The sequence below is a fragment of the Crassostrea angulata genome, chromosome 8, assembly GCF_025612915.1.
Source record: "Crassostrea angulata isolate pt1a10 chromosome 8, ASM2561291v2, whole genome shotgun sequence".
NCBI lineage: Eukaryota > Metazoa > Mollusca > Bivalvia > Ostreida > Ostreidae > Magallana > Magallana angulata.
In genome coordinates this window covers 30877529-30891600 of record NC_069118.1, presented here as the reverse complement: position 1 = coordinate 30891600, position 14072 = coordinate 30877529, and the positions used below count along the sequence as shown (strand labels likewise).

The 14072-nt window shown below is 33.5% G+C and overlaps 1 protein-coding gene and 1 pseudogene across 1 annotated transcript; both read left to right on the top strand.

Moving 5' to 3' along the window:
- Positions 1-488: 488 nt before the first annotated feature.
- LOC128159577 (uncharacterized) lies at positions 489-11839 on the top strand. The gene is made up of 2 exons (XM_052822704.1): positions 489-2121; positions 10032-11839. The coding sequence occupies exons 1-2, from the start codon at positions 489-491 to the stop codon at positions 11402-11404; spliced, it is 3006 nt and encodes a 1001-aa protein (XP_052678664.1). The 3' UTR covers positions 11405-11839.
- On the top strand, positions 6861-7680 carry LOC128159576 (uncharacterized; annotated as a pseudogene).
- Positions 11840-14072: the final 2233 nt, after the last annotated feature.

The following is a 14072-nucleotide window of genomic DNA, read 5'->3' as shown; positions in this document are numbered from 1 at the left end:
ACTGTATATGTATAAAGATTAAAATCAGGGCTTAATTTACACGTTTTTAGCACAGAGTTCTGTACCTTTTCAATTGGGAATTTTTCGTCGAAAAATTGCACTTTTGGAAAAAGTAGTTTATAAAAAATATGGCTCAAAGTAAGTGAGTAGAAAAAAATTCTACACAGTTCTCTTGATTTTCATTTGCATATTACGTGTTAAACATTAAATGAATGTTCTCATCATAATAATTAAACCATACTTAACAGGCTGATATATAAATTGACATATATAAATATGCTTCAATCAATATAGTAACAAAAATCAGTATCCTATTTTTCATAACACAGTACTCAACAGTTACTTTGGAAATTTTTCGGTAATATTTTGGGGAAAACAGTCAATTTTCAATAGCCCTGAAAATATTACATTATATGTGTTTTTCTTACTACATTTTTTTTATCTATATGGTTAATAAGAAAAGTCTTTATTTTTTTTTTTATAGAACGATGGATCCTCAATCTAGTGCCCAGGATGTGCACCGATGTGACTTGTGTGAGACCGCCATAGTACACAGCTACTGTGACTTTTGTCATGTCAACCTCTGCAAGCCTTGTATAGGAGAACACATCTCAGATGGATATGACAAACATAAAATTGTCCCTTTTCAGGAACGAAAATCAACCCTCATTTATCCAAAATGTGGAACACATCAACACAAAAATTGTAAATTTCAGTGCAAATCTTGCAACAATATTTTTGTTTGTTCTTCTTGTACTGCATCTGAAAAACACAGGGGACATATTTTTGTAGATATATCAACTGTTTACAAGGCACAGAAAGAAAATATTGAAAAGGATACAGACCAGCTTATAAACCTTATTTCTCCTACATATGAAGAAATTGCACGCGATTTGGAAAATCAGCTTGCCAACCTGTATGGAGGATATGAGAAACTTACCGCAACATTGTCCAAACAAGGAGAGCAATGGCACAGAGAAATCGACATCATCATCAACAAAATGAAAACTGAAATAAGCGAGATAAAAGTAAATCATAGAAACATTTTAAAGAAACATTTGAAAGCAATAAAGCAGATACAGTCTCTTATACAGCAAACACTATTAGCCATGGAAGAAATTAAGAAATCTACTGAAGTATCTTCAACCATTGAATTCAGCTCTAAGATTAGAGAGTTCAGCAAACTTCCACCCATGGTTCAGGTATCACTGCCAACATTCATATCCAAACCAATAGACCATGAGAAGCTGTATAGTTTGTTTGGACAGATCACCCCATTATCTACTGCTTCAGAAGAAAATGTCTTGTCACTGAAGCAACCCAACACTTCAGTCAAAGAACTACTGGATGAACCTAAGCTTGTTGCCACAATACAGACTGGGTATGAAAGACTACACAATGTGGCCTGTCTAAATGATGGTAGCATATGGACGAGTGGAAAGGCCAATGATATCAAATGCTTTAGCATTCAAGGTTCACTCCTCCAAACTATTAAGACAAAATCAGGAAACCCCCCGACTGATATAGCTGTAAACAGTGAGGGGTATCTACTGTTCTCTGAGTGGTCAACAAGAACAGTGAATAAAGTAAAGAATGGACAGACAGAAGAGTTGATCAGATTACAGGGGTGGACACCTAATAAGCTGTGTGTCACATCTAATGGTGATCTCCTGGTTACCATGTACAGTGATGATAAAACTCAATCCAAAGTTGTGCGTTACTCGGGATCCACAGAGAAACAAACGATTCAATTAGATGATGAAGGTAAACCTCTGTACTCAGGGAATTATAGTACTAAATACATCACAGAGAACAGAAACCATGATGTATGTGTAGCTGACTGGAAGGCTGGTGCAGTAGTGATGGTTAATCAGGACGAGAAACTCGGAGGGAGATACACTGGTCATTCCTCAGTTACCGAGAACAAACCATTTAAACCCCGTGGTATCACAGCAGACAGTCAGAGTCGTATCCTGACAGCAGACAAAAACAACCATTGTATCCACATTCTGGATCAGAATGGACAGTTTCTCCGTTACATTGATAACTGTGGTCTGAAGGATCCTTGTGGTTTATGTGTGGACAATAATGACAATCTGTATGTGTGTGAGTTAAACAAAGGCAATGTAAAGAAAATTAAATATTTGAAACAGAGACTATAACTTATGATTCTGATGTCAGTTAAACAAGAATCGAACGTCACCATTTTTCCATAAATAATCAATACGGATTTATGTACTTTGTTTACATTTGACAATTAGTCAACAAACAGGAAATGTGTGTGTAATCTGTGTAGTTTGATTTCAAATAAAGCTTGCAATTTACTAAAATCAAGTTTCCTTTACTAGAGATGTGTTTTCTCTCAGAAAACAAATGTTCACCTTTTCTACGACTGGGCTAAACATCTCCAATCTAAAGCATTATGACAAGTCACATGTTTATCATCTATTAAATGTAGTTTTCATTTGTATGAACTATTAAATTTACGTTTATATCCTTACATATTTTCCCACATTTTTGTAAATTATCGGGCAAATACTGTATTGTGTGAAAAACGTAACAATGCGCATGTAGGAAGATCCATTTGCGACAGTTAAACAATAAGCGTGGATCTACGCAATTGCTGTGGAAATCGTGTCTTTAAGAATTGTCCTTAAAAAAGTAATAATTTAAAGGGAAAATCTTCTACAGTATCTATTTTCTATTTTCATACATTGATTTTTAACGCTGATAGTATGTGTTTGTTGTCACTAATTATTATAAAACGAAAATATCAATAAAAATGTATGTTTCTATTTTTTTTAATATATTCAATACATTTATACAGTTTAAGAATATTTATTTATGTATCAACAAAAAATGGAAGACATCCATCAATACGATTCATTCTAGAATCTTTATTCGGCTCTTTACAAAGAAAAATATGATAAGAAAAAAATTTGGTCTAATTCACTTTTTATACATAACGAAAATGTCAACAAAAAGTTGAACAGACATAGTGACCCACAAACCCATGATTAACCAAATATCAAATTTTACACGATTTATTTTGTCATATTTATACAATGTAGAGTATATGAAAGAATGAACTTTTGAAAAATTACTGTGTTCAACAGTAGATAAATCCAATTAAAAAGAGAAAAATAGGTTGGTTACATAGAGCAACACAAACACATTGAGTACTGACAACTAAACGTAGGAGAATGAAAATACTACTGTGTGGCGTCTACCACGAGCAAGCGATCTCTCTGTGAAGACTCGTGTCATTTAGAACTGATATTACATGTATTTGTACATTTATTAAGATACACTTTGTATGAATGAATACGGTAAACAATATTTTATTAGTTACGACTTTATTTCGCGATTAACGTGAGATAAACTGGTTCGCGACGACTAATTTTCGCGACTTAGCCTTATCCACATGTGTTTTGTTATAATTACAATCATTCGCCAAGGACTGGTCCGCGGCGAGGAATGATCGCGTCGATGAGGCTCTCTTTCCTTGGTGCGTGAATCACAATCATTTGTCGTAAGAGGATCAATGTATCGTACTTCTCCTCTCACATACCTTTCATTTAATTTTTTTTTACACATCGTCATACATCTTTTAATTTTATCAACACTTCGTCTTTGTAGACACGCCCGGAAACGGAACGGTCTTTCACAATAGGAATTTTAGTAGCACTACTACTACCATTGAAGAAAATGCTACACTAGTATCACTTTCTTTGAGCTCTGGTTGGCTCTTTCTTGCCCTTTGCTATGTCTTGGAGTTTTGCTGTGTTGTCAACAATATTTTGTTGTCAGTTATTCTGCGTGGTTGGCGGCAATGAATACAGGTTCCCACTTACAAGCGTTTCAAACAGTTGGTGATCATCACAGTATTTGATTATCTTTTTAAAAAAATTCATATTCTTACACACTGTCGTTTTTGTTCTTTTGTCAAAATACGAAATATCCATCGTCCATCGTGCGTTAGGCCTTTTCAGTTTCAGATATTCTATGAAAACAGCATAAACCGTCGCCGAAGAAAGTTTTACTACAAGTAACTTAGCTATTCGTCAATCGATCATTATCAGCGACCAGTTCTTGAATCAAAACAATCATTGCATCAGTTGCTGTTGTTCACCATTTGGTTTCAGGTTTATAATATTTTTCTCTGATATTAAGAGGTTGTACATGTCTCTACAACCTCTCCTAGATCTACAGAATAGCTTTTCTGTATTTGGGTAACCAATGATATATATAATTCTTTGTTAATTGTTGTAATACTTTTATATGATTTGTATGTTACTAAGCGGCGTTGTATCATTAACGGTTGTGACAATCATACTTGGATATATCATTATATATATAACTACGAAACCCCCGGTTGATCACGGTTCGTTCCTCACTCCATCAATCTAACTGTGCTTTTTTCAAGGGTGATAAACTTAAAAAATATCGACATAGAAAGAAAGGTAACTCGAACTTTGGAGAAGGTTTATATATGAATTAAACGCAAGTAGCTGTAAAAAAAAATATACATGTAAGACGTTATTATAACAAACCTTTTAATACTATATTTAACGAAAATTAAGAAATTAACTAATTTCATACTTTTTCCCTACCGGTATTTAAAAAACGAAGCATCTTCTATTTATTTATACCTTGTTATCTTTATTTTGAAGATTTTGTTTTATTGAAGGGGGTGTATAAAGTGTTTGTATCGTAAGTTGAAATTTAAATAGATAAAATCAAATTCTTTAAAGTCATTTATGAGACCCAAAACATTTATTACGCGTAAATAAAGCGTCAGAAGTAAACAGTACGTACTTAATGTCAATTTCATGTACCATCTTTAATTATATGGCCTTGATTCACATAAGTTGAGCTGTGCTGTAAAATAATGATTCTGTTTTTAGGAATTAAAATATCATAATATCATATTAAAAATTTTCGGACGATCTAATGCCCATTTTTTGATCATTCAACCTCCATAATGATCACCTGAGCAACTGCAATTCTGCATAGGGCGCAATTCGTTAAATTACAATAGTCTTGTTTCTCTCAAAAAATAAATAAATAATTTCGGGGTTTTTAATATATGTTCTTCATAATATGTAAAAAGGAAACGCTATAAAAATAGAAATTATAAAAAAGAATTATTGAAATTGTCTTATAATGTTGTTTTTATTTTGAAATTATTAATATATATAATTCTAATTCCACAAGCCTTTTTTTCAAAATTCTTTTGAAAAATTATGAAATTCTAGTTTAAAGAGACCGTATATTTTCAGCTTATGAAAGTAACATACATTTAGTTTATAAAAGTAGTCCAAAATGACGAGCAACGTTCAACAACCAGGTTAAAAAAAGTAAAAAAAACACCCCCAAAAAATGCGCTATATGTTCTTGTTTCGTGTTTACAATGTATATTCAAGATCTTGTCAAAAGATTTTACCAAATGAAAATTCTAAAATGCAGCAAACCAAAAGTTATATATTAAATGAAGCTTTTCTTGGGTTTTTTTTTTTTTTGGTTTTTTTGGTGTTTTTTTTTTGGGGGGGGGGGGTTTGTTTTTTTTCCCAGATTACGATATTTAACTACGCACGTTCTTGCAATTTTATGTTGAGTTTAACCCGCCTTAAGCCCATTTTTAAACAAGTGAAAAGCTGTCAATGTGACAGCAAACCGGGTTTTCTTTTATGTAAACTGTATCCATAATCCATGTCAACCCTCATCCAGTGAAATGGAGTACCCTACATGTATATGCAATATGCAATGTATATGCAATATATAAGTTCAAAAGCTAGTATTTTTTTCATAAATTATCGGAAATCAAAATCCTAGCAATATGCACACCTCTGATATATGTACAATTGATCTGCAAAAGAACAACTTCTTATCTTGAGAACTGTAGGAGGAGTTATCCGTACAATGAGGGTACCCTATATGCAATATTTTGCCAAAAAATGACTAAATTCAAAAGCTGGTATTTTTTCATGAATTATTAGAAATCAAAATCCTAGCAATATGCACACCTCTGATATATGTACAATTGATCTGCAAAAGAACATCTTCCTATCTTGAGAACTGTAGGATGAGTTATCCGTACAATGAGGGTACCCTATATGCAATATTTTGCCAAAAAATGACTAAGTTCAAAAGCTGGTATTTTTTTGATAAATTATTGGAAATCAAAATCCTAGCAATATGCACACCTCTAATATATGTACAATTGATCTGCAAAAGAACATCTTCCTATCTTGAGAACTGTAGGATGAGTTATCCGTACAATGAGGGTACCCTATATGCAATATTTTGCCAAAAAATGACTAAGTTCAAAAGCTGGTATTTTTTTGATAAATTATTGGAAATCAAAATCCTAGCAATATGCACACCTCTGATATATGTACAATTGATCTGCAAAAGAACAACTTCTTATCTTGAGAACTGTAGGAGGAGTTATCCGTACAATGAGTACCCTATATGCAATATTTTGCCAAAAAATGACTAAGTTCAAAAGCTGGTATTTTTTTGATAAATTATTGGAAATCAAAATCCTAGCAATATGCACACCTCTGATATATGTACAATTGATCTGCAAAAGAACAACTTCTTATCTTGAGAACTGTAGGAGGAGTTATCCGTACAATGAGGGTACCCTTTTGGCAGCCGCCCGCCCGCCCGCCATTTTCACCATTTTAATAACCGGATTTTTCCGTTGGAAAACCCGGTTAAAAAGCGAAAAAAAAAAACAAAGTGAAGAATATAGTGCATTACCACGTAATTATAACGTCATAAATGCGCCTTTAATTATATTATGACGTCACAATTGTCTAAGCATCAATAGCCTTAGCGATAGATACTGTCAAGTTGTGTATATCGATATGGGGTTGTTGCAGAGTTGTTTTGCGAAGAACAACAAGGTGGGAGTGATAAAGGAGGAGGCGGAGGTGTAGAGAAGGTGCGCCGTGCCATGGTCACTGAGGACGTAACTGAGAGGAAGGGTGGGCTGGCCTTCGGTCTGACGTTTGTCTCAGAAGAGGAGCCAAAGCTGCCACCACGCAGATTGACAGAGGTCAAGAAAGAGGACTTTCAAAAATGGATGGGTAAATATTACAACTAAATTATTAAAAGACCTCTGTATTATATACCTGTGATTAATATTTTTCAATGATCACTGAGTAGTTAATACACTGTACAAGGTATGATACACATGTTTTTATAATAAGATAACCCGTTTAAAAATTCAAGTCATATGCGTCTAGTAATCTATTTGTTAAAACATTAATTAATTTTAACTATGTACATTGTATTTACATTTTATAAATAACTAATTTCCTTACAACAGACGATCAGGGAAAGGTCCAGTCCCAGAAACAGAAGCTGGCTCAGCAGACAAGGGAGGAGGCCCTCATCCAGAAGAAGATCGAAGTCACCCACAGGGAGATGGAGAGGCTGGAGAAATATGTCTATCTGAATTACTGTCTTATTACAATTGATTTGTAATACCGTATAATTGGATTTTTCTATGGGATGCTATTTTTTGCGAAAATCTGCGATCAAGTCTTAATCGCAAAAAATTCAATCGCAAAAAAGCGTCATAAAATGTCCCCATAAACATACCCCATGTGTGGCCTCTTCATAGAGTCCGAATTCACGCTTCGTTGCGTATCGATAATTGGTCAGTGAATACCCCGTAGTTAGCAGTCACTTTACGCTTTGCCAGCAAAATGGCGCTGTTGAAATATTTGAAGCCTATAAGTAAGTTTCCTGACACTACCGGACCTTTAAATGAATAAATGTCGTCTAGAAAAATTACTGAGTGTAATAAGAAAGTGACCGATGTTCTTGATACACCAAAAACTCCGAGAGGAAAGTACATGATTTTTTCACCGAGCGAGAGAGCTGAGATAGGACACTACGCCAGTGTACATGGATCTTCGTCGACCATTAAACGTGCAAGCGGAGTAAAAAAGTTTTACTCGGTAACTGGATTCCTGGTGTCAAAGTGAAATCGTAAAAATTACAATTGCAAAAAATGAATATACCTATTTCAGGATAAAATCGGAAATATTTGTACCCACATTAAAAACCAGTTATACGGTAAACAACTTTGATCCCAAAATTATACACATTTTTGTCTGCTTGTTTTAAGTCTTCCATGTATACAGTACAGTATACAGTACATGTATATATACAAATTGTATTTAATTTACTAAATGATGATTGTGATGGAATAACATAATTTTTATTTCTCTAAATTTGTGATAGTAAAACAAAACATATTACTAAATATTGAGAAAATTAGAAAAGTGTAATTTCATAAATAACTTGCACTCAATTTTACAAGTTTTTGTCATTAAAAGTTGCAACTGCATCGCTTAATGATAGTAGCGACTGACATTCCTTAAAAAATTGCCGCGCAAATTTCAACCAGATTTGATACATAGAGTATTTTAAGGATTGAGTATGTTACATAATCATATGTTGATTATGTATACAAAAAACAGTATTCCCCTATTTTACCGCATTTATAAAAAAAAAATCTAAGCAGAAAATCCCAGTTATTGAGTTTTTTGTTTTAAAATAATTAAGAAGTAAATTACATTCTGTCTTATTTTTCTCGGTTTATATGAAACACGCTTTTAAATCGCATTTATTTAACTACATTTATAAATATTTTCTTCTTTTTTAAGTTAGATGAATTTGAACTTCCGAAAAATATCATTAGTACAAACTCGTAAGAATTTAACGATACGACTGAATAAAAGATGAAAATAAACAAATGAACAAACAAGCAAAAAAGCTCCTATAATTGCTACACTAGGTAAGGGAAGTAACTCTATTTTTTAAATATATGATCAGGTGGTTACTTTCAAGACAGGATCAGTCATGTTTAGGGAACGCATACCAGTCAGTTAGAAATTGTGTAATTTCTTGTTAACAAGGTTTGTATGATTACTTGTTCTCTTAAGCAACACTTTTAAAGTTGATAGTTCTGGCGATTAAGACACAAAATTCTGATTGTTTGTGAAATAAAGCTACTTTCGATTTAAATTAGATTTTATGTTCTGAATATTTTGTTCAACATACTTATCATACGCAACAATGTTGTGAACTAATTAATTGTGAAGTGATTTTAATCCTCCAATGATTAAAATTATCTGCATCCCTGAAAGAAGTAAAAACGGGGGAGGGAGGAGGTCTATTTTAAATATTTTACAACAATATTTCAGCACTGTGTGTATAAAGATTTAAATCAGGGCTTAATTAACCCGTTCTGTACCTTTTCAATTGCGAATATTTCGTTGAAAATCTTGCACTTTTGGGAAAAGTGGTTTAACAAATATGGCTAAATGCAATTTAGCAAAACAAAAAAAAACAAAAACCCCAAAAACAACAAAAACAACAAAAATTCTATACAGTATTCTTGATTTTCATTTGCATTATTACGTGTATAATCATTAAATTTTTTAATGTTAACATCATTATACAAGCAATACATAACACAGTGATATTTAAATTGACATATATAAAGGATGCCTCACTCACTATGGCAACAAAATCAGCATACTATTTTTCATAACATAATATATGCTTTTTCGATTATATTTTGGGGGAAAAAGTCAATTTTCAATTAGCCCTGAAAATATTACCTTAGTTGTATGCAGTTAATTGTGTGGGTTTTTTTTTCGTAGTACACTTTTTTCTTTATATGGTTAAGAAAAGTCTTAATTTTTTTCATAGAGCAACAATGGATCCCCATTCGAGTGCCCAGGATGTGCACCGATGTGACCTATGTGAGACCGCCATTGTACACACTGACAGCTACTGCAACTTTTGTCATGTCAACCTATGTAAACCCTGTATAGGAGATCACATCTCAGATGGATATGACAAACATAAAATTGTCCCTTTCCAGGAACGTAGACCAACCCTCATTTATGCAAAGTGTGAAACACATCAACAAAAAAATTGTGAATTTCAGTCCAAGGATTGCAACAACATTTTTGTTTGTTCTTCCTGTATAGCATCTGAAGAACATGGAAGACAAACATTTGTAGAAGTTGCAGAAGTTTTCAAGACAAAGAAAGATGATATTATAAAAGACACAAAAGACTTGGAGGATCATATTTCCGCTAAGTATGAAGAAATTGCACTCGAGTTGGAAAATCAGCTTGCCAGCCTGGATGGAGGATATGAGAAACTTACAACAACAATGTTCAAACAAGGAGAGCAATGGCACAGAGAAATCGACATCGTTATCAACAAAATAAAAACTGAAATTAGCGAGATGAAAGCGAAACACAGAGACATTTTAAAGAATGAAATCAAACAAATACAGTCTCTCATTCAAGAAACATTACAGACCATAAGGAAAATCGAGAAATCTAATGAAGTATCTCCATCCATTGAATACAGCTCTAAGATCAGAGAGCTTAGCAAGCTTCCACCCAAGGTTAAGGTTTCAATGCCAATATTCATTCCAAAACCAATAGACCATGAGAAGCTGAATAGTTTGTTTGGACAGATCACACCATTATCTACGGCCACAGAAGAAAATGTTTTGTCACTAGAGCAACCCATCACTTCAGTCAGGGAACTGCTGGATGAACCGGAGCTTGTTACTACAATGCAGACTGGGTATGAAGAACTATGTAGTGTTACCTGTCTAAATGTAGACAGAATTTGGACCAGTGGAGAGACCAATATCAAATGCTTCAACAGTGAAGGTTTACTCCTTCAGACAATCCAAAACAAATCAAGAAAATTTCCAAGTAATATAGCTGTAGACAGTGATGGGGATCTACTGTACATTAGCGTTATAACAAGGACAGTGTATAATGTAAAGAATGGACAAACAGAAGAGTTGATCAGAATACAGGAATGGACGCCTGTCAATATGTGTATAACCTCTACAGGTGATCTCCTGGTTACCATGTACAGTGATGATTTAACTCAATCCAAAGTTGTCCGTTACTCGAGATCTACAGAAAAACAAACAATTCAATTTGATGATGAAGGTACACCTCTGTACTCAAGGAATGTTGCCATTAAATATATCACAGAGAACAAAAACCATGACATCTGTGTAGCTGACTGGGCGGCTGGTGCAGTAGTGGTGGTTAATCAGAACGGGAAACTCAGATGGAGATACACCGGTCATCCCTCAGTAGCCAAGAACAAACCATTTGAACCCTATGGTATCACAACAGACAGTCAGAGTCGTATCCTGACAGCAGACAGCAACAACCATTGTATCCTCATTCTGGATCAGAATGGACATTTTCTCCGTTACATTGATAACTGTGATCTGGAGCATCCCTGGGGTTTATGTGTGGACAACAATGACAATCTGTTTGTGTCTGAGTACTGCAAAGGCAATTTGAAGAAAATTAAATATGTGAAATAGAGACTATAATTTATGACTTTGATGTCAGTTAAGCAAGATTCACAACCCATTTTTCCACTGAACTCAGTATGATTATATGAACTTTGTTTTCATTTTACAATGCGCCAATATATAGGAAACGTTTGTAATCTGCAGAGTGTGATTTAATAAAGCTTGCTGTTTACTTAACCTAGTGAATAAGACTGTTTTGAATTTAATAGAGATGTGTTTTCTCTCAGAAGTGCAATTGTAACCTTCTCTACGACTGGTCGAAATACCGGTATATCCTTTCTAACGCATGTTTAACATGTTTATCAACTATTAAATGCAGTTTTGTATGAACTATTTACGTATATTTACATTTTCCAGTGTCTTTGCCTGTGATAACACTACGTATCGCTTTTGTACTATATAACCCATAATACAAATGACGCCAAATTGAGGCGCCAGCGGAGTTTGCTTTCGTACGATGGCTTAGAATTATATAAATATAAGTAATAAGAAATTATTCTTTGAATATTATGAGGTGATAATTTCGGTCGGGGCGTGATCAAATCTATCATAAAACCCTTCGGGCTTTATTGGATTTGATCACGCCCCGACCAAAATTATCACCTCATAATACTCAAACATTGATTCCTTATTCAAATTCTAACATATATTTTTGCGCATGTAGGAAGAAGAGGCCATAAAAAGACTGATTAAATTTGAATACTGCTTAAGTTGTTAATTAAACTGGTTGTTAAATATGCATTTGCGACTGTGGTTAAAAAGTATGCTTGGTTCATTAGATCTATGCAGTTGTTATTTTACATAAAATTTAAACGCAGATATCATGTGCATGTTAAAATAATAATTATTCTAAAAGAAAAATATCAATAAGTATGTATGTTTATACTCTTTTTAAAATGTATTCAAATGTTTTTACATAGTATATTTATAAATGTATCGACAAAAAATCTAATGTTTATACGAGGGTCAATCAAAAAATACGAAGACTTTTGTCATAGCTATGTTACTTAACGTCATATCATTACTATATTTGGTAGACATAATTTAGCAATAGTTTCAAACAATTTGCAAGAAAAAAAGTAAAGAAATTCCTTTATTTCTAAGAATTATTTAGAATCTATTCCTGCAAAAATGAGGTCACGGCGCACGATCAAAATTTGTGGTATGTCAACAATTAACCATATAATGTTGAAAGTAATATCTCTATAAATTGGGCTTAAAACCAAATAATATTGAAACTTCAAATGAAGTTTTGTCTTGGTATTCTATGTTCCAAATAATGGCGGGATATATTGTTTTGTCGAACAGATATTAGTTACTAAAGACAGATAGTCCTCTTTAGAATTGACTAAAAATATCGACGTCGCCGGACGTCACGGCGCAACGAGAGGTAGAAACAAAACGGAATTAACCCAGGAAAAAGCCGACAAACGCTGTGAAAATGCTCAATGGTGCAAAAAAAAGTCAACAATTATTTGCAAGTTTGTGTTTAAGTGTAATAAATTTTGTGGGGGTGGTGGTGGTAAGTGTATTTTGAATATAAAACAGTCCGAAAGAGAGTAGAATATCCGTAAATATTTGGTCAAAAAATAAGTAACGTCAATCGACGTTCAGGGTTATCCTTACTGTAAACTAAGAGATACATGGTTAGAAAATAAAAACTTTGAAGAACTAACTTATGATTCTGGAACAAATGTGTGCAAATAAGCTGTTAAGTGGTTCAGTGCCATTTTAAATTGTAAGGAGAAAGTCACAAGAGACTAACCGTGATATAAGGACGGGGCATATCTATAAACTGTGCGTGTTTAATCTTGACGTCATGTTTTGAACATTACCGTGCGCCGTGGGGACAAAACATGTTGTTTTTAAAAAGGGGTAACAAAAATACCGTGTCATCAAATGAACTAAAACTTCGCAAATCAATAACATAAGCGTTGGTGCACAGATTAATCTGTTAAGTATGACTTTCATGAAAAATATATGATAGACAGCCACATTGTCTTCGTATTTTCTGATTGACCCTCGTATGTGGTTTGATATTTATACATGTAAATAGAAAAATTATGTAAATATAAAAAAAATTCTAGAATCTAAATCAGGCTAATTGCAAAAGAAAATATGATATAAGAAAAAAATCATCTTATTTGCTCGTTATGAATAATGAATGTGTGAACAAATAGTTCACGTTACATGTTGACACACAAACCACTGATTTACCAAAAATCAATTTTAACACTTTTTGGGGGGGAGGGGGGAGGTTCATATATTGTATATTTCATATGAAAAGATGAACTTTTGAAAAATTGCGGTGTATAAAAGTAATTAAATAAAATTACTATAAAAAAGAAGTAGAATTATTCGTTGGACCAATACAAAACCTGAACACGACTTTCCTATCCAACCAAGCGAGGAAGAATGAAAATACTGCTGCGTGGCATCTACCATGATCAAGCGATCTCTCATTGAAACCTCATGTCTTTAAGAACTAATCATTACATGTTATTGTATGTTCATTAAAATGCACACTGTATGAATGTGTACTTTAAAGCAACTTTTCGTGACGATTTTATTTCGCGAATAACGTGAGATAAACTGGTTCGCGGCGACTAATTTACGCAGCCTAGCCTTATCCACATATTTTGTTATTATAGTCATTTGCCAGGGCTGGTAAGTCACA